This window comes from Aquila chrysaetos, chromosome 12 (genome assembly GCF_900496995.4).
Source record: "Aquila chrysaetos chrysaetos chromosome 12, bAquChr1.4, whole genome shotgun sequence".
Classification (NCBI taxonomy): domain Eukaryota; kingdom Metazoa; phylum Chordata; class Aves; order Accipitriformes; family Accipitridae; genus Aquila; species Aquila chrysaetos.
Genome location: NC_044015.1, coordinates 5,640,357 through 5,659,203, shown reverse-complemented (window position 1 = coordinate 5,659,203; position 18,847 = coordinate 5,640,357). Strand labels below are relative to the sequence as shown.

The window sequence follows — 18,847 nt, the reverse complement described above, 5'->3', positions numbered from 1 at the left end:
GGGCGGGCAGGCCGTGGCGCAGGCAGGCAGTGGAGCGGGCAGCCCTGCGCGCCGGGCGGTGTCGAAGGCCCCCGGGGCGGAGCCGCAGCCGGAACAGCAGTCGGGGCCCATGGGCTCGGGGTCGCGCAGCCCGGCCCGGCGGCGGCGGCGGTGGTCGTCTCGCTCGCCGCGGCGGGAGCGGGACCGGGAGCGCTCCGGTAGCCGAGAGAAGCGGCGGCGGCGGAGCCGGAGCGGGGGGCGCCGCCGGGAGCCGAGCTCGGGGTGAGCGGGGAGCGGGCCCGGAGCGGCCGGGCCTCGTCTGAGGGGGGGTTGGGGGGAGCGGGGAGCCGGCTCTCGGTGTGCCGGGGCCCCGGGGGGGAGACCGGCCCCGGTGTGGCCGGGGGCTCGGACGGGCCAAGCCAGGCCCTTCATTCCCGGCCCCGGTGCGGGGCTGAGGTGAAGGCGCCGGGGGAGCCCGGGGAGAGGCCGCGGCGGGGCGGGGGCCGGGGGAGGCTTGAATATGCCCGGGCCGGTGAGTGGTTTGGAAAGAGTTGTGGTGACACAAAACCAGCCCGTTTGGGGTTCAGCTGGGGGAGAGGGTGGTACCGGGGAGCGCCTCTGAGCTTGCTCGGCTCCACTGGTGGCTCTGGCTGCAGCCCGGGTCGGTTCTGGCCGTATCTGCAGCAGGAAAACGCGCTCGCCGCTCCAGAGCGCTCGTTGTCCGACACGGAGCCCGCAACCATCTCCTAACTGAAAGTCGGTTTTCCCCCCACCCAGCTCTGACTCTGGTGATGAGAGACAGAAATGGAAGAAGAAGAAAAGCAAAAGCAGGGACCAGCACCATAAAAGCCAGAAGAAGCACCGCTCACGGTCCCGGGGTCGCTCCTCCGGCTCAAGCTCAGAGCGCGAGCGAGACAAGAGGAGAGCCCGGAGCAGAGAGCGGTGGAGGAAGAGAGATGGCTCCAAGTCTTCTGTGTCCTCCGTCAGCTCTCCCTCCCCGCCGCGCTCCCGGGGCAGGGAGGAGACGGGGCAGCAGCTGAGCCTCCAGGAGCGCTTGAGGCTGAAGGAGGAGAAGAAGAAGCAGGCTGCGCTCATGAAAGCCTTGGAGACGCCCGAGGAGAAACGGGCTCGCCGGCTGGCCAAGAAGGAGGCCAAGGAGAGGAAGAAGCGGGAGAAGATGGGGTGGGGAGAGGAGTACATGGGTTACACCAACACCGACAATCCCTTTGGGGACAACAACCTGCTGGGCACCTTCATCTGGAGCAAGGTGAGCCCTCCTCCGTGCCCATGTGTTGTAGGAGGCTGCTTGAAGTAGATCAGGCCTCTGCAGCCACCTTGGAACAGGACAGAGGAGCAGGGGGTGTCGGGGGGGGACATTTGCTTGAGGTAGGAACCTCTGTAACACTAGAGCAGCCACGTGAGAGCAAAGCGCTTGTCTAGGGCAGCAGCTGGGTGTTTCTGACAAGCTCAGTGGGGTTTTACCCCCTTTCTCCTGAAGACCAAGGTCTTTAGCCAGGGGTGTGGGATGAGGATGTGGGTCAGGGTGCAGGAGAGGGACCCAGACCTGCTGGGAGCTGCAGGCTGAGTACTGGGCAGTGTTTACTGGTGTGTTAGGGCTCACCAAGTTGGGTGGCCTCCCTGGGCTGAGCCCAGGTTTCGCTGAGGCGCTGCAGGAGGAGGATTTGAGGGATTTGGGGACCTTCAACAGGGTCAGGGCTCGCTGGAGCAGCAGAAGCGGGTGGATGTGGTGGCATTTGCTGGCCAGTGCAGGGGCTGTAGAGGTTGCTGGGTTTCATGGCTTCCCTTGGCCACTCTATTTCAGGCACTGGAAAAGAAAGGGATCAGCCACCTGGATGAGAAGGACCTGAAGGAGAGGAACAAGCGAATCCAGGAGGACAATCGCCTGGAGCTGCAGAAGGTGGGATCAGATATCCCCTCTATCCCACAGTCTGACAAGAGAACTTTGTGGACAGCCCAGTTCTCCCAGTTGCTCACCTGGAAGTCCCCTTGTTGTTCTCACTGGGGGTGGTGGTAGGATGTAGGATCGGGGGGCCACAGTATACTGACTTCTGCTATTCTATGTTGAGAGACTCTTCTCTTGGGGTTGAGTCCAGCTCAGGAGGTGCTGAGGAGGATAAGCGCCAGGTCACGGCACTGAGGCACTTGGTTGTGCCTGTGTCCCCTGTCCTCCAAAGGGCTGGCAGCGAGCAGCAAGCAGCCTGGCCCATGCTGGTTCTCCTTCCGCATGGCTTCTGGCTCCCTGGGAGCCTCAGGCCGATTGCAGGAGCTGAGGCAGCTCAGTGAGCTGGGTTACAGCTGCATCCTCAAATGGGTGTAGCGCATGGGTGCCCCATCTGCAGTCACCTCACGTATCCCTCTGACCCGGGCAGGTGAAGCAGCTACGCCTGGAGCGGGAGCGGGAGAAGGCAATGCGTGAGCAGGAGCTGGAGATGCTGCAGCGGGAGAAGGAGGCAGAGCACTTCAAAACCTGGGAGGAGCAGGAGGACAACTTCCACCTGCAGCAGGCCAAGCTGCGGTAGGTGTGCGGCTTTGCGTGGACAGGGCCACCAGGGAGCGGAGGGTGGCAGGCACCACTCGCTGTCCCTCTTCTCTCGCCCAGGTCTAAGATCCGGATTCGGGATGGGAGGGCGAAACCCATTGACCTTCTGGCCAAGTACATCAGCGCGGAGGATGACGACCTGGCTGTGGAGATGCACGAGCCCTACACCTTCCTGAACGGCCTGACTGTCTCCGACATGGAGGATCTGGTGGAGGACATCCAGGTGCCAGCTCTGCTGCCCCTGTGCTGGGACTGCCTGAGGGGCAGCAGCTCAAGGCTTCCCCGCCTCAGCTCTGCTTCCCTGCCCATGGTGCAGAGCAGGTGCCTGATGTCTTGCTTGGCTCCTGCCTGCAGGTTTACATGGAGCTGGAGCAAGGGAAGAATGTGGACTTCTGGAGAGACATGACCATCATCACAGAGGATGAGATAGCCAAGCTCCGCAAACTGGAGGCCTCTGGGAAAGGAGGACCAGGTAAGCAGGAGGGCAGAGCCTGGTGTGGGGTGTCAAGAGGAGCGTGAGCGATGGGTAAAGCAGGGTGCAGGGTCTGCCGGGTGCGCTCAGGCTCAAAGGGGTTCTCTGGGATCTGCTGGATGGAGGCTGTGGATCTGACAGCCATCGCCTGCTGGGGTCCAGCCTTCTGCTGTTGGGCGCAGCCCAGGAGGGCCTGGGTGAAGGCAGGCTGAGCACTCAGAGACTGACCGGCCGCCCTTGCCTGTCCGTTCAGGGGAGCGTCGGGATGGCGTCAACGCCTCTGTCAGCTCAGATGTGCAGTCTGTGTTCAAGGGGAAGACGTACAACCAGCTCCAAGTGCTGTACCAGGGCATCGAGAGCAAGATCCGGGCAGGAGGACCCAACCTTGACATTGGGTACTGGGAGAGCCTGCTGCAGCAGCTGAAGGCTTACATGGCTCGGGCCAGGTGAGAGCAGGGACTGTCCCCTGGCCAGGGCTGTGGAAAGGGGCAGTGCAGACCCTTCTGTGAGCAGAGTTGGGGAGGCACAAACCCCAGGTCAGTGGAGGAGTTTTATACCTTCTCCAAGATGGTTGGTTCTCCCAAGAGGGGAGTAGGGCTGGACACCCAATCCCTTCTCCAGCGGTGATGTTTACAGTGAGGTCTCCAAGAGGGAACCAAGCTGGAGGGTTATTCAGCCCAAAACCATGCAAAACCAGGCAGATTTCTGCCAGATGTGGTGGGTGTCACAGCTCTGGGCACTGTGGGTGTGAGGCGGTTCTGCTGGGTGGGATCTGACGGCTCATCTCTTCTTCGCAGGCTGCGGGAGCGGCACCAGGATGTGCTGCGCCAGAAGCTGTACAAGTTGAAGCAGGAGCAGGGTGTGGAAAGCGAACCACTCTTCCCCATCATCAAGCGGGAGCCGGCCTCCCCCAGCGACAGGTACGCAGCCCTTTCCTTGGGGAGCGCAGCCATCTGGGCCTCTCCCATGGGGCACCTGGGACAGAAAATGCAGCCTTGTGCAGCCATCCTTCCATAGACAGACCTCAGGTGAGCAGAGAACAAGGGTACCATCCCCGTCCCAGTTCTCTCTTCTCTCTTCCTTGCAGGCTGGATCCTGACGAGAGCATTGTGGTACAGCCAGGCCCGTCCTCGGAGCCAGAGGCTGAGCAGGACGCAGAGGCCAAAGGAGAGGCAGAGGGGGAAGCTGTGCTGATGGAGGAGGACCTGATCCAGCAGAGCCTGGACGACTACGACGCAGGGAAGTACAGCCCACGGCTGCTGGGCACCAACGAGCTGCCTTTTGACGCCCACGTGCTGGAGGCCGAGGAGGATACGCATCGGCTGCTGCTTCTGCGTCAGCAGCTCCAAGTCACAGGTAGGAGCCCCACAGGCAGGTCCGCACCCACCGGCCTCGCAGCCTGCCTGGCATGGAGGACGTGCGTGTGCTTCGGGGTGCAGGGCTGGAGGGGGACACTGCCCTCAGAAAAGGGTGAGTAGGAGCTGGATCTGGAGCACGCATCCAGAGCTGGCCTGGCGGAGGGATGCCCCCAGGCAGCGAAGGGGGCTGCGGCCCGGACAAGAGCAGGGAGATGGGGCTCAGACCATTGGTGTTCCCTGCGAGTACCCATGTCGGGTCCTTCCCCACTCCCAGCCACACCACCAAGCTGTTTGGGCTGCAGATAAGTGGGAAGATTGTTTTGGATGAGTTTGCCAGCACAACTCAGTCCGGTGCCCACGCGAAGCCCACAGGGCAGCGCGCACGTCTCTGTGTCCAGCTCTGCATCCCCCGCCTGGCATCTGCTGCTTCTTCCCTCTGCGCGCCCGGGAGCAGTGTCCCCACAGCCTGGGCCTGACTGGCACTGCAGGACCGGACATCACCTCTCCTCCCTACAGGTGATGCCACTGAGAGCGCTGATGACATCTTCTTCCGTAAGGCCAAAGAGGGCATGGGCGCGGACGAGGCGCAGTTCAGCGTGGAAATGCCCCTCACAGGCAAGGCCTATCTCTGGGCTGACAAGTACCGGCCCCGCAAGCCCCGCTTCTTCAACCGGGTGCACACGGGCTTCGAGTGGAACAAGTACAACCAGACCCACTACGACTTTGACAACCCCCCGCCCAAGATCGTGCAGGGCTACAAGTTCAACATCTTCTACCCCGACCTCATCGACAAGCGCTCGACGCCCGAGTACTTCCTGGAGGCCTGCCAGGACAACAAGGACTTTGCCATCCTGCGCTTCCACGCTGGGCCCCCCTACGAGGACATTGCGTTCAAGATCGTCAACCGTGAGTGGGAGTATTCCCACCGCCACGGCTTCCGCTGCCAGTTTGCCAACGGGATCTTCCAGCTCTGGTTCCACTTCAAGCGTTACCGTTACCGCAGATGAGGGGCTGCTCAACTCCCCTCTGGACCCCTGGCACAGGGGGTGGCCAGGAGTGTCTCATCCCTGTCACAGACACTGTCCCACAGATGTCCCTGAGGCCAGGCCCAGCACAGGGCCTATTCCTGAGGGTTTTCCCTGTCCTTGCTTTTACCCTGAGGGACCCTGAGACTTTGGTACAAATAAATAGGGGTTGTTTAAGCCATGGGATCCTGCGCATGGACACCCGACACTGCTTGGTATGATGCAGCTCTCCTGTACGTCATCACCAGCCAGTACCACACTGGGCCAGCACTGGGAGCTCCCCTGCTCCCCTGGGGGCTGGGTAATGCTGGGGGGGGTGTCCTCACCCCCATGACTCTGGGGTTTGTCACCCCCTCCCCACATGCCGCCAGCCCTGTGTGCTCCCCTTGCCTGTTCCAGCCCCCTACGCTCCCATCACCAGTGCCAGACCTGTCCAGCTCTGACACCCTCCAGCTGGAGCCGCGGCACCCTTTGTTCCACGAGCACAACCCTGCCCCAGTGGTCCCTGCCCCAGTCGTCCCACTGCCGCAGATCTCCTTGGGTCCATCGCCCTCCCAGCCGGCCCCATTTCTGGCACGTTCCCCCCGGCATCCGGCTTCTCCAGCCTGGGAGCGGCACCACCTCCCTCGACCCTGGCTGCAGCTTGAAAGGGTTCAGTGGCTGCAAGGCAGAGGCGGGGAGGAGGAGAGGGGTGTTAGATGGAATATCTCCTTACAGGGGAAAATCCGGTTTCCACGGCCTGTGGTCCCTCCCACCCCGTGCCCGAGTGGCTCTCGCTGCCCTGGGCCAGGGCCAGCCGTGCTCCCCAGACCCCGCGTCGCTGAGGTGGGGGTCTCCAAGGGCCTTGAGCAATGCTCAGCGGATTTCAGGCACATTGGGGAGCACTTCAGGGCTGAGCTTGGGACTCGCTGGCATCAGTGCCTTTGGGTGATGGCCATGGGGCACAGCCACACTCGTCTGGGATTGCCCCATGTGGCCCCATCCCCACCAGCTCCCAAACCTTTCGGGGCATCCTGGCTCTGTGCTGCAGCAGGCAGGAGGGGATGCTGGGGTGTGAGTAATGTCCAGTAGCGCAGCCTCCAGGAAACCTCCGTCTTGGCCGTGAACTATTGCAGCAAGGTCGTTTGCTCCCTGCGGGCCTCGCTGCATCCTGTCCCCCGGTACAGCCCCACGGCGGAGGGGCTCGGGGGCTGCCCAGGTCACCCAGCACCAGGACAGAGCCAGCCCTGCGGTGTGGGGACTCCTTGGCCTCAGGGGCTGCCCTACGGCTGTCGGCTGTTGTTTTCCCCCCCCCGTAGCTCAGGAGTGTCGCCCCGTCCTGCTGCTCTCAGCACCGCGGGCAGGATCCAGCCCTGCAAACACCGTGGGAGCTCACGCTCAGGAGGGGCTCCCACGCCTGCAACAGCCACCCACGTGGGTCGGGGCTCAGCCTGCCCGGGGACGGGGGAGACCCCAACCGCCTGGGCCCCGTGCGCGGGTGCCCCTTCCCCATCCTGCCGGACATCCCTGGGCCGGCGGCTGCGCCGGGACACAACCCTCGGCCTCTCCTTCCTGTGGGTTATTTAAAGCCGTTGAGCGGCTGCTTGGCTCAGGGGGATTTCGGGGCCTGAGTTCAGTGCAGGAAGCGTGTGAAGGCCCAGCCAGGGATGGCTTTGGAGGAAATAGGGGGAAAAAAACCCAAACCCAGTGGTTGGGTGCCCACCCTGCTTAAGTGGCTGGCAGAGCCCCCCTGCCCACAGACCCTCTCCTTCCTGGGCACCCACACACGGTTGGGGGACTCCCCCAAAAACATCCCACTGTGTCCCCAGCCTGGACAGGGTCCATGTCTCCTCCCAGGCGCTGCCTTTTCCCTGCACCCCTAACTTTGAGGCCTGGACAGAGCCACTGGTGGGGCACGAGAGCCTGAACCCTGGGAGCTGTTGCAGCCAGCACCCACTGCAGCCGGCTCAGGGGCTGGATCCAGCTGAAGCCCGGGATGTTTTTTTCCAGCCCTGGCTGCTCAGTGCTCTTCCCCACATCTCCCCTATATTTCAGGGGGAGCTGGTTACGTTCCTCTGCCTTGTGGTTTGCCACGGCAGAGCCCTGGGCTGGGTTTGAGAAGCACAACTCTTTTCTGCTCCCAGAGACAGCAGCAGCAGCTCAGCCACGTTCATGCCAGGGTGGTGGCAGGTTGGTGCAGAGCTGCCTTTGGCACCCCGGTGCCCACATCCTCTGTAAGCGCAGCTGCACGGGGGGCCAGGATGGCAGGAGGGTCGGCACACCCTAGCAGCATCCGGGCATGGCAGCCGGCTTCTGAGCCAGGTTCCGCTCATGGCGAGGCTGCTCCTGCTCCCAGCACCCTCCCCCTGCCAGGGCCAGCCACGATCCAGCTCTGCAGGCTCCAGCTGTTAACCCTCCTCCTGGACTTTTGCTTTGACAGTCTTCGCTCCACACCGAGGGATGGGGTCTGCAGCCCAGCAGTGCCAAGGCAGTGGCAGGAAAACCTCCTGCTCGGGCCTCTGAGCATCGCCCGGCCACCCGCACCCCCCGGCCTCGCTGGCCTTGATGGGATGCTGGGTGCACGGGGTGGCCCTGCGTCACCCGTGGGCTCAGACGCTCCCAGTGCTCCAGCGCCGGATAGAGACGCCAGCGCCAGGGATGGATTCTGCCCTCCCCAGCAGACCATGAAGAGCAGCAGTGGAGGCCATCACGTCCCCCGCCTCCTGCGGCTCCCACGCCCCCGCAGGACAGTGCCTGGGGACGTGCCACCCCGCAAGCCTGGCTGGCCGTGGTTTTGGGCAGTGCAGTGACACAGTGAGCTCAGAGCAGTTGGGCTGGGAAAAACCCCCAATGTGCAAAAACCCCCAGGCTGCATCCGGCTGCATCCCCTGGGGTAGGGGCAGCTGGCGCTGCAGGGGACATCAAGGGACGCAGCCGGGGGGGGGGGGGGGGCACCCGCTCATGTCTGCGTGGGATCTCGGCCCTCCTCCACCCTCCTTCCAGGAGCCGCTGCCTCCCCGTTCCCAGGTCTCAGGGCCCGCTGTGGGGGTCAGCGGCGACGTCCCCCTCCCAGGCTGGAGGACGAGACCCCGCTGCAGTACCAGCCCAGCAGAGCTGGGCCGATGCGGGTCCCACTGGGAGGGCGGCACGGCAGGACTGCCCCCCCCCCTCCTCCGGACGCAGGAATCCGGCTCGGGTAAACAAATGAGTAACCCGGATAAGAGCTTGGCCCCGCTAAATATAGCCGGGACGGCGCGGTCGGGGTGTCTCAGCGCCAGCCCCTTCTCGCAGCCGAGCGGGGACAGGTGAGGCCGGGGGACGTGGCCCCTCGTCCCACCCGTGGGTGCCGGCACCTTCGAGGCCGGCGGGGCTCTGGGTGCCGGAATGGGGAGCGGCGGGGAGGGGGGGGGGGGGTTCAGCGCCGGGGGATGCTGCCGGGGGTTTGGGGTCGCTGCCCGGTGCGGCCGGACCCGGGCGGGGAGGTGGGCGATGGGGGTCGGGGAGCGCACCCCGCCGGGGAGCCCCGTCGGCAACGGGGGAAAGGGAGCGACGCGGGGCCGGATCCGGCCCCTGTACCGGGGGGGTGCGGGGCGGGGCCGGGGGGGGTGCTGCGAGCCCGGCCCCGCGGGGGGCGGCTCCAGCCGAGCCGGGCTCAGCCGAGCCGGGTGGGCTCCCGCCGGCACCGAGGTAGGGGCCGGGTCGGCGCGGGGAGGGAGGCGTTGATGGCGGGGCCGGGGGATGCACGGCCGGGGGGGGGGGGGGGGGGGGGGCTGAGAAGGACAAAGAGCCCCCAAGGCCGGGATGGACGGACGGCGGGGGATGGACAGACAGACCGCAGCGCTGGGATGGACGGGCGGAGGGGCTGGGGTGGACGGAGGGGCTGGGATGGACGGGCGGAGAGACTGGGAATGGACGGGCAGAGAGACTGGGATGGACGGGCGGAGAGACTGGGAATGGACGGGCAGAGAGACTGGGATGGACGGGGCGGAGGGGCTGGGAATGGACGGGCGGAGAGACTGGGATGGACGGGCGGAGGGGCTGGGATAGGACGGACGAACTGCAGGGCCGGGACGGAGGGACGGGGGGGGGTTGCGCGGGGCTGGGCCGGGGCGATAAGGGCTGGCTCAGCCGCCCGGTTTGCACAGGAACCCGAAGAGCTGGTGCGTTTAGGGGGGGGGGGGGAAACGGTGACCCCACGGGGGGGGGGGACGACGACGACACGACGCGGTGCCGCCGCTCCCTGCCGGCTGTCTGTCCCCTGGGCTGGGTGTCCGGGGCTGACACGTCCCACGCTCCCCCAACGGCACCAAGATTTGCTTTTGGGGCTTCCCCCGCCGGGGGTGGATCCTGCCCCTCCGAGCGGGGTTTACCGGGGGGGGGGGGGCAGCGGGCGGGGGGGTGGCCGGGGGCTGCGCTGGCGAAGTTTGCCGCCGGCTCCGCGGCGCTGCTGGGAAAGGGCCTGGGCTATTCTGGGCTATTCTGGGCGGCCGAGATGCCGCGATGCTGCGGGGGGGGTGGCCCTGGCTGCCGGCCCCCCCCCCCCAGGGCGCTGTGCTGCCGAGCCCCGGCTATTGCACCCCAGGGCGGTCTCCCAACCGCCACCGCCTGCCCTGCCCCGGGGACAGGTTGGGACGAGATGGGACAGGGACTGTGCCAACCGTCCCCCAGCCAGCCCGGAGGGTGAGCGGGTTGGGGACCTCTGCCATGGGTTACAGCAGGGACAGGTGAGGACAGCCACCGTGCCTGGGAGGGACCATCCCTGCTGGTGTGTCACCGCTTCTGTCCTGGGTGTCCCGGAGATGTCCCTGCTTCAGGCCAGGCCATCTCCCCCAGCAGCGGGTCCCTTTGATGGTTGTGGGTCTGGGAAAGGACGCTGGGGCCCTGCCAGCTCTCCGTCCCCATGACGTGGCCATCGCCTTTCCCGTCCCAGCTGATGGCCTTGAGCTGATCTGCTGCCCAGAGAGCCCCAGCCTGGGGGACGGTTGGCGGTAGGACCATGTCGGTCCCTGGCAGGAACGGCTGTGCCTGATGGCGTCCCATGGGACCACCTGCACAAGGGACATCAGGCATGAGAGGCGGAAGGGACACTGCAAAGTCCTTGTCCTTCCAGGACAAGGTGGGACAGGGTTGTCCCTGGAGAGGTCCAGCAAGCAAAGAGGAGAGACTGGACACGAGGGACAAATGCAAAGCACCCTGCAGCATCTTCTACACAGCTGCCCTGCAGCAGAGCACCACGTCCCAGGTGGTAGAGCCCAGGCCGAGGGGGCACACGGGGTGCAGGGGGGGTCGCTGCTGCCCAGTTTGGAGTCCCTTTGCAGGTGTGTGGTGCCCTGCTGCCCAGCAAACCTCCCTTCCCAGCCCCTGCCCTGCCCTGATCCTGTCAGCCCTGTTCCCAACCCTGCCTGAGGAGGCCGGGGGAAGCAATGGGCTGGGGTGCTGATAAGGAGCAGACTTTTGTGCACCCCATTAGCCTCTCGCCTTTCCCTTGGTAAGCTCGGATGTGGCCAGGGCAGGAAGCGGTGCCCGGCAGAGGCAGGGCAGCCCGCGGTACATCTGTGATGCAACGCCAGCCCATGGGCTCATGCGGTGCCAAGAACCCCATTAGCACCATCCCCGCCGCTGCTGCCAGCGCCTCTCAGCCTCCAGCGGCCCATTTCGGAGACAAATCCTCTCTGCCAGGATTTTACTCCAGCACCCTTTGCCTTTACTCACAGCCAAACCCTTGCTCCTGCGGGATCTCCCTGGGAGAGGGTTTTGCCGGAGCCAGTATCCCCAAACCTAACTGCACGGGGTCGGCGGGGACAGGCACCGGGCTCAAGGTCTCTCCTCTGCAGGACCTGCCGTCCCCACGCGCATCCTCCTGCGGTGGCTGCAGCGATGGGGGGGGGAGATGGTGAGTGAGGACCCCCTGCCCTCACATAAGCCCCTTCCCGTAAGTGCCTCTGGTTTGCTCTGGCGCACTCGGGGGCTCGGCTCTCTCCCAGCTGTGCTGACGCTAAATGGCCCCTCTTTAATATTTGATTCCCTCTAAGTGCTGTGCGGTCCCAGGCCGGCTGGCCAAAGCAGCTCTGCGCAGGGCAGCACCCAGCTGTTCAGCCCCTGATCCCATCCCAGCATCACGGCAAAGTCCCCAGTGTCCCCAGTCCTGCTGGCAGCAAGTGGTGGGTGAGGGTCCGGGTCATGGTTGCACTGGGACAGGAGGGGAGGACAAGACAGGGAGGGAATGTGGGTGATGGGGGGGTTTGGGGCACGCGGCGTGGAGCTGCCAGGGCTGGTGCATCCTTGCCTGGCCACGGTGGCACCACGGGGAGATCCCCCCTCTGGACACTGTGGGAAGAGGGGTCGGATCCTGCCACACCGAGCCGGTCAGCGGGCAAGCACATCCCATGGCTGTGAGTCCCTGGGTGATGGGAGCGGCAGGGTGACATCGCCCCGTGGGCTCCTGATCCCCAGGCCATGCTGGAGCGAGTGCAGGGACCACCCTGGAGCGGGGAAGATTTGGGGGAACACTCTTGGGGACAGCACCTCGAGAGCGTGGGCAGGCACACGGCAAGGGACAGCCAGAGTGAGACCTCCGAGCCGTGGCATCACTGTGGGGCAGGGGGTGGGAATTTACCACCTCCCAGGGACACAGAAAAGGGTGCTGGTTCCTCGGGGAACGTTCACACCGAGGTCTGACCGCATGTCTCAAGGGGCCTGACGCCTTTGGGGCTGCCACTGCTGTCCCTCAGGGACTGGAGAAAACAAACAGCGGCAAGTTTTCACTCTTGTCTCATGGAAAAAGCCGGGGCCGTCCTCGCGCTGCAGCAGTGAATCACCACCACGCTCTGCCAGCTGCCCGTGCCGGGACAGGGATGGCGATGGCGATGTGCCCCCTCCGCCAGCCCCGGGCCCTTCCCCGCTCCCCAGAGGCTGTGGGGCCGACGGTGCGGCCGACGACAAGGGCAAGGGTGCCGCGGTGGCGGGTGGGTTCCAGCACCCTCAGCCCCGCAGCCCGCCTGGATGCGGCCCCGGCGGAGGATGTTGCAATGCCTGGCCCCATCCCAGCCCCAGGACGGGCTGTGGGATGGGCGCGTGCCTCGGGTGTGCGCGGCGGCTCCCGGCCCTGTGGCTGTCCTCGCACGAGGGGCCGGCGAGGGGTTGGCGAGTGGAGGGTGCAACGCTGCGGGACACGGTGCAGGGCTCGCCCAGGACGTGGGGAATGCAGAGCAGGGCTGGGTGCAGGACCAGCCGCTGGGTTTGGCGCCGATCGGGGCTGGCTCGAGGTTTGACTTGGGGACGGAGGGCAGGTGGCAGCGCCACCCTGCACGAGGGGGAGGCAGGGGTGCCAGGACCCGCCGTGGCCGAGGGGGGTCCGCAAGCGGGGTCTTCGCAGAGGCGGCAGGTCAGGATACAGCTGGGTAGCCCACGGGGGGCCACCGCGCTGGGGATGGTGTCAGCCAGCGGCGTGGGGATGGGGCGCACGGGGTGGCAAGGATATCCACAGCCTGGAGAAATGGGTCGCAGGAGGAGAGGAGGGGTCTGGTCCCATGGGGTCTGGTCCCTGGGGTGCCTGGTCCCTGTGGCGGTCTGGTCCCCAGGGTGTCCAGTTCCCACTGTCACCATACCTCTGCCCCATCCCACATCATTCCATTTGCAGCCTGGACTAATTAGCGATGGATGCAGCAGCGCTGAGGCTTCCCAGATGCTTCCCAGGGCTGGGTCACTGCCCAGCAAGCCAGCATGGCATTGACCCGGCTGCTCATGACCGCAGCCATCCTCGTGCACCCTGCCACAGCCACCGGGCCAACGTCCTGGTGGCAAACCCTTGACTCCAGCTGCGGTGGGGCCGGCGGCGGGGAGAATGGGGTTGTCACACGTGCGAGCCAGCTGCGTGTCCCGTGGCTGTGGGTTGGCCGCGGTGCTGGTGCCAGGGGGTGCAGCACACAGCTCCAGGCACGGACATCCCATCCTGTGCCTCAGTTTCCCCACCACACTGCGGGAACAGGGCCTCTCCCCATTGAGCCGGGGGTGTGGAGGGGAAGGCGCGGGGATGGGGGAGTGTGTCAGGATCAGGCCCTGGTGCAGCCGCCCTGTGCCTGCACGCCTCAGCCTTTAGAGTGGGTCCCCCCCACCATAGCAGAGGGCAGATGTCCCTGGGGGTGTCTGGCCATATCCCCCCTGGGGCAGGAGGGAGCCAGTGCCGTCAGAGCCGAGCTGCCAGTGTTGTGCTTCTCCAAACTCCCACCACACCAGATTACGGCCTCGTGGCAACAGCCCCACATGGCTCGCAGCCAGGGACGGTTAATCCCGGCCAGCTGCGGGGCTGGTGCCCTCCGCTCCTCCTGCTGCTGCTGCTGCACCCAGAGCCGTGCCCCACATTTGCAGGCTCAGGGTGGGTGATGGGTGGACTTGGCCATGGGGGACCAGCCCTAAACTCCCCCCCTCCTTGTCCCTGCAGAGCAAGGTGGGATTGGAGCCAGCACCGGCAGGGGACACGCACCATGGAGCCAAGCCAGGAGCACGCCTGAAGCTGCTGGAAGGAGTGGGATGGGCTGGGGGGATATGGAGACCCCCAACGGCAGTGCAGCCGGCCAGTCGGACACGTGTTTTGGGGTGTTCAACGCCAGCGACAGCCGCACCAACGCACAGACCAGCATCACCTCGCCCTGGTTCTCCACCGCCTTCGGCCTCATTGGCCTCTGCTCCAACCTCTTCGCCCTCTGCGTCCTGCTCAGCTCCTCCCGCAAGCTGTCCAGCCAGGCCCGCTCCTCCTTCCTTGTCTTCCTCTGCGGGCTGGTGGTCACAGACTTCATGGGGCTGCTGGTGACGGCCTCGGTCATCATCCCCTACCACTTCATCAAGTTCGCCTGGGCCGAGGTGGACCCCGGCTGCCACCTCTGCAACTTCCTCGGCTTCTCCATGGTCTTCTTCGGGCAGTGCCCGCTGCTGCTGGGGGCCACCATGGCCGGCGAGAGGTTTTTCGGCATCAATCACCCCTTCTCCCGCTCCACCAGCATCTCCAAGCGCCGTGCCTGGTCCATCGTGGGACTGGTGTGGGGCTTCTCGTGCCTGCTGGGGCTGCTGCCGGTGCTGGGGCTGGGGCGGTACACGTTGCAGTACCCCGGCTCCTGGTGCTTCCTCACCCTCCTGCCCGACACCGGCAACGTCATCTTCTGCCTGCTCTTCGCCCTGCTGGGCATCTTCTCCGTGCTGCTCTCCTTCATCTTCAACACAGTCAGCGTGGTGACGCTCTGCCGCGTCTACCATGACCGGGAGTCGGTGCAGCGGCGTCGGGACAGCGAGGTGGAGATGATGGTGCAGCTCGTGGGCATCATGATCATTGCCACCATCTGCTGGATGCCCCTCCTGGTGAGGACCTGGGCCTTGGGGTGTGTGTGTCCCCCCCACCGTGCTCCTGGTGAGGCCCCGGGTCTTGGTGTTCACCCCCCTCCATGTTCCTCCTGGGTCTTGGTGTCCCCGCCATGCTCCTCCTGGTGAGGTCCCAGGTCTCGGTGTGGTCCCCCCGCCACGTCCCTCTTGGTGAGGCCCTGGGTCTCAGTGTGCCCCCACCACCACTCTGCACCCTGGGTTGCCACCTGGGTGATGGGCTCTGGGGCTCAGCACCGCTCGCAGGCAGAGCAGGTGCTCCCCAGTAGCGAGTGCCCCAAACCAGCCTGGGACCCCTCTCCAACAGGCTCGATGCCCTGCCTGGACCCTCATCATCTCCCCCGCTCTCGGGCAGCTCATGGTCTCTGTGTGGACCCCCCCAGCTGACGCCTTGCCCCCTTCCCCCCTCCCAGATCTTCATCATCCAGACAGTCCTGCAGCAGCTGCCAGCCAGCGGCCGGATCCAGATGCTGCCCACAGAGACGCAGAAGATGCTGCTCATCTACATCCGTATGGTCACCTGGAACCAGATCCTGGACCCCTGGGTCTACATCCTCTTCCGACGGGCCGTGCTGCAGCGCATCTACCCCAGCCTACGCCCCCGGCCCTCCATCATCTCCCTCTATCCCATGCTCAACCCCTCCCTGCGCCGCAAGCTCACCACTGACTCTGTCCTGCAGTAGCAGCCCCCTGGGACGTGCACCAGGGGAGGGGGACAAGCCATCCCCCCATTCCACCCCCACCCCCCAGGTTAATTAATTGTCCCCATCACCTGCATCCATGGACTCTCCCCACCTCCCCTGGGCCCGCTACCCTTAGCAGGGGGCACGGGGCTGCCCCCCCCCCCCCATCTGAGTGAGCCCCCCCCCCCAATAAAACATAGCTTGTGCAGCTCTCCGTGCCTGCTGGGGCTGAACACCTCAGGGGCCCCAGCCCCATTGCCAGCCGGAGCAACAGCCCTTCTCCTCCAGTCTCTGCTTTAATGAGCCACGGCCACTTCCCGCCACGTTTTGAGGTGCGCGAGGTGGGGGGGGGTCCTTGGGGATGGGGGTGGGCTGTGTACCCTGCTGTCCCCCCCCCCCAACCCAGGGGACACACCTGGGTGCAGGTCAGGAGGGAGTGGGAAGGAGGATGGGGACCCCCACCAGCACCGTCAGCCCCAGATGGGGTGGGGACACGGGGAGGGGACACGGGCGAGAGGTGCCGCCACCCCCAGCTACTCCTGCCCCCCCTTGGGGTGGCAGACGGCCGCCCACACCTCGGCCACAAACTCCTGGGGGAAGGCAAACTCGCCCAGCACCGAGTCCAAGCCGCGGGCGAGCTGGGCCACGCTGGGGCTCCCCTTCGCCACCTCCACCATCGTTGAGGCTAGGGAGGAGGAGAGGCAGGGTCAGCGGTGGGAGAGGGTCCGGGATGGGCACCCCCTGCCCACCCTGCCCGCTCACCCAGCTCGCTGTCGCGGATGCCCATGTAGCTCTCCAGCAGATCATCCACTCGGCTGGCGGCTTCTTCCTCGAAGGGGCTGGGCTGGGGGCAAGAGACCCAGCGGGTGGGTGCCAGGGGGTGGAGGCACGGCCCAGGGGGACCCCCCCCCCCACTCCCACAGAGCCGTGCCCATGGGTGCCGCACACGTGGGCACCCAGCAATGCACCCGGTGGAGGTGCAGCGCAGGAGGCTTCACCTGGGGCATGGGGGATGCTCATCCCCACCCCAGTCACGCCGTGAGCATCCGTGGGCTCAGGGTGGGGGGGTCTCTGGGTGGGTCTTACCCCCTCCTCCAGCGTGGCCGGGCCCTGCGCCCGCAGCCGGAGCGTTTCCTTCCCGCTGACCACTCTGCCCTCGCCCGGGGACTTGCTGCTCCGCGTCCTCTGCCCGATCATGTCTGCACCCCAGGGTGGTGGAGGCAAAGCGGGGGGGTGAGGGTGCAGGCAGGGCCTGGCACCTCCTGCCCCTCGGTGCCCATCGCCCTGGCCATCACCCAGCCCCAGCCCATGCATGTCCCAGCACCCCGGGGCGGGGGGGGGGGGGCACCGCAGGGTGAGCCGTGCGTGGGGAGGGGGTGCTCAACGGGCAGCGTGGGCATAAGGGACACCCGTGGGTGCAGGGTGGGGATGCGCACAGTTACAGGGTGTTCATGGGCACCCAGGACAGTGCGCACAGGGAGCAGAAGCGGGTGTGGGGGGACCCCCCCCAAGGGGTGCCCACATGGGTGCCATGCAGGGGTGCCCCTGGGGTACAGGGTACACACAGGATGGGGGTGCAGGGCAGGGCTGCATACAGGGGTGGCGGACCCTGGGGGGGGACCCGGTCCCTGGGGAGGGGGCTGCAGGGCAGGAGGGCCACAGAGGATCAGCCTCCCCACACTCCTCCCAGTCCTCAGAGCAAGAGCAGGGGGACCCCACACCCCGACTCACCGAAGGCCTTTTTGGGCTGCACCAGGCGGAGGGTGAAGGGCTGAGCCCGGGGCAGCTCCCGCAGCATCCGCGCCACCTCGTAGTGCCGGCAGCCCACGATGGTGTGGTCATTGATGGCCTCGATGCTGTCACCCACACATACCGTCTGGATGCGGTTGATGATGCTCCCCTCCTTGATTCTCTGGGGACCATAGAAGGGGATGGGGGACACACAGTGACAAGGTGGCACCACAGGAAGGACAGACAGACATCGTAGCCCCCATCCCGCCCCACGCAAAACCACCTCCGTGGTCCCATGTCCTTTAGCAACCAGGTCAGGCAGGGAGGGTCGTCCCCCCCAAACTGCATCATGGCAGGGGAAGGTCCCCAGGGCCAGGGTGGACCCGGGGGGGACTGATGGCAGTGGGGGGACTCAGGGAAGGAGCACCATGCCAGGGATGGGGTGCCAGCAGGGGATGTCACCCTACGGGGCTGCAGCCCCCAGGGCTGCCCCCAGCCCCAGAGCAGCCCCCCCAGGAGGGTTCACCTTGATGAAAGCATAGCCGGCCCCGTTGTCCGTGATGGTGAGGCCAAGCGCATCCTCCGTCTTGGTCACCTCCACCTCCTTCGTCTCACCCCGGACGTGGGCAAAGATGAAGTCCTCCAGGCCGATCTGGCCCCCCAGCAGCTTTTGCATGTCTACTTTGTGCGTGTTGAGCGTGCAAAAGAGGATCTGCCCCAGGGAACCCCGTCACCAGGGGCTGGGGATACCCCGGCAGGGCAGAGGTGCATCGGTGGTGCTTGGGGCAGGAGCCAGCCACGGCCAGATACAGCCAGGTCTGGGTGCTGCTGGAGCAGAGGGGTCCGGGGACACCCAGCCTGCCCAGGGGTCCAGCACTGCACCATCCCTGTCCGCCTTTCCCTCGGCTCCAGGCTACGCGGTACCTGGCATCAGCCAGGGAACAGGCAGCCCAGGCTCCCTGCCTGTGTGCCAGGAGGGGAAACTGAGGCACGGAGCCACCCAACCACTTCCCAGAGGAGACAAGACAGCCCTGAGATGAAAAACGCTCTTTTCCAGGTCATTTCAGGGCTGCGTTTGCAAGCAGCTGGGGAGCCGCAGGACTGCTGGCCACAGACAGTGCCACGGGGTTGGCATCCCCCCCTTTGGGTGCAAAGCCCCCTCCCCGCGCCCTGGCAACCACAGCCCCCTCACCTCAGTGGGCGAGATGCTGAAGACCTCAGCGATTTTGGCGTAGAGCTCCTTGACGTTGGTGAAGCCCTCGATGCGCCCTGTGGGGCTGCCATGGGCCAGCTGCGTGTGAAACACCAGCCTGGGGCGGGCATGGGGGGGTCGGGGGGCCGGGATGCCCTCGGCAGCCGGTGGCTCGGGGGTCCCTGGCTCCTGCCGCACGCCGTTCTCCATGGGGCTGCCCTCCTGGGCCTGCCTGCCGTGCCTGCCCGCCCGTCGCATCCCGCCGCCGGCACTGCTGAATTATAGATGGGTGCTGGCTCCCGGCACGGCCGTAAGGCGATCCCCAGGCCTGGGAACCTGATCTGGCAGCGCAGGTAACCCGCCTGGGATCGGGTGAGCTCTGCCATGTAGGAAGGGTCCTGGCCAGGCTGGAAGAGGTGGGAGAGCGGCCGGCGCAGAGCCGGCTCCATCACGCTCTCCCCAGCTGGGGTTGGGGGCTGCAGCAACGAGCTCAGGGTTG

At 65.9% G+C, this 18,847-nt stretch overlaps 3 protein-coding genes across 5 annotated transcripts; 2 read left to right on the top strand and 1 right to left on the bottom strand.

The window, feature by feature from the left end:
- The first annotated feature begins 74 nt into the window (after nucleotides 1-74).
- Nucleotides 75-5,571, top strand: CACTIN (cactin, spliceosome C complex subunit). 2 transcript variants are annotated; one of them, XM_030033836.2, is made up of 10 exons: nucleotides 75-261; nucleotides 757-1,246; nucleotides 1,802-1,897; nucleotides 2,370-2,515; nucleotides 2,600-2,762; nucleotides 2,894-3,011; nucleotides 3,265-3,457; nucleotides 3,809-3,931; nucleotides 4,099-4,367; nucleotides 4,886-5,571. In XM_030033836.2, exons 1-10 carry the CDS (start codon nucleotides 110-112, stop codon nucleotides 5,374-5,376), a joined length of 2,241 nt encoding a protein of 746 aa, XP_029889696.1. In that variant the 5' UTR covers nucleotides 75-109; the 3' UTR covers nucleotides 5,377-5,571. The 2 variants fall into 2 exon arrangements, with proteins under 2 accessions (XP_029889696.1, XP_029889695.1); XM_030033835.2 differs by having other exon boundaries at nucleotides 4,075-4,367.
- A 2,728-nt stretch (nucleotides 5,572-8,299) lies between these two features.
- On the top strand, nucleotides 8,300-15,688 carry TBXA2R (thromboxane A2 receptor). 2 transcript variants are annotated; one of them, XM_030032639.2, is made up of 3 exons: nucleotides 8,300-8,678; nucleotides 13,814-14,773; nucleotides 15,156-15,688. In XM_030032639.2, the coding sequence occupies exons 2-3, from the start codon at nucleotides 13,903-13,905 to the stop codon at nucleotides 15,407-15,409; spliced, it is 1,125 nt and encodes a 374-aa protein (XP_029888499.1). In that variant the 5' UTR covers nucleotides 8,300-8,678; nucleotides 13,814-13,902; the 3' UTR covers nucleotides 15,410-15,688. The 2 variants fall into 2 exon arrangements, with proteins under 2 accessions (XP_029888499.1, XP_029888501.1); XM_030032641.2 differs by lacking the exon at nucleotides 8,300-8,678 and adding an exon at nucleotides 9,762-11,305 and having other exon boundaries at nucleotides 13,814-14,724.
- A 54-nt stretch (nucleotides 15,689-15,742) lies between these two features.
- On the bottom strand, nucleotides 15,743-18,838 carry GIPC3 (GIPC PDZ domain containing family member 3). Its single transcript, XM_030032642.2, has 6 exons — nucleotides 18,349-18,838; nucleotides 17,683-17,868; nucleotides 17,157-17,337; nucleotides 16,512-16,624; nucleotides 16,188-16,269; nucleotides 15,743-16,110 (listed from the first exon to the last, which is right to left on the bottom strand). Exons 1-6 carry the CDS (start codon nucleotides 18,604-18,606, stop codon nucleotides 15,959-15,961), a joined length of 972 nt encoding a protein of 323 aa, XP_029888502.1. The 5' UTR covers nucleotides 18,607-18,838; the 3' UTR covers nucleotides 15,743-15,958.
- Between the last annotated feature and the right edge of the window lie 9 nt (nucleotides 18,839-18,847).

Excerpts from the sequence above, each read along its gene's own strand:
- GIPC3 (XM_030032642.2), bottom strand. The coding sequence starts at position 18,606 with ATGCGACGGGCGGGCAGGCACGGCAGGCAGGCCCAGGAGGGCAGCCCC. Across the intron at positions 16,625-17,156 it reads GCAGCCCAAAAAGGCCTTCG|ACATGATCGGGCAGAGGACG; the intron begins GTGAGTCGGGGT and ends CCTGGGGTGCAG. Across the intron at positions 16,270-16,511 it reads CGGCCACGCTGGAGGAGGGG|CCCAGCCCCTTCGAGGAAGA; the intron begins GTAAGACCCACC and ends TCTTGCCCCCAG.
- CACTIN (XM_030033835.2), top strand. The coding sequence starts at position 110 with ATGGGCTCGGGGTCGCGCAGCCCGGCCCGGCGGCGGCGGCGGTGGTCG. Across the intron at positions 2,516-2,599 it reads CTGCAGCAGGCCAAGCTGCG|GTCTAAGATCCGGATTCGGG; the intron begins GTAGGTGTGCGG and ends TCTCTCGCCCAG. Across the intron at positions 3,458-3,808 it reads GCTTACATGGCTCGGGCCAG|GCTGCGGGAGCGGCACCAGG; the intron begins GTGAGAGCAGGG and ends TCTTCTTCGCAG.
- TBXA2R (XM_030032639.2), top strand. The coding sequence starts at position 13,903 with ATGGGCTGGGGGGATATGGAGACCCCCAACGGCAGTGCAGCCGGCCAG. Across the intron at positions 14,774-15,155 it reads TCCCCCCCACCGTGCTCCTG|ATCTTCATCATCCAGACAGT; the intron begins GTGAGGCCCCGG and ends CCCCCCTCCCAG.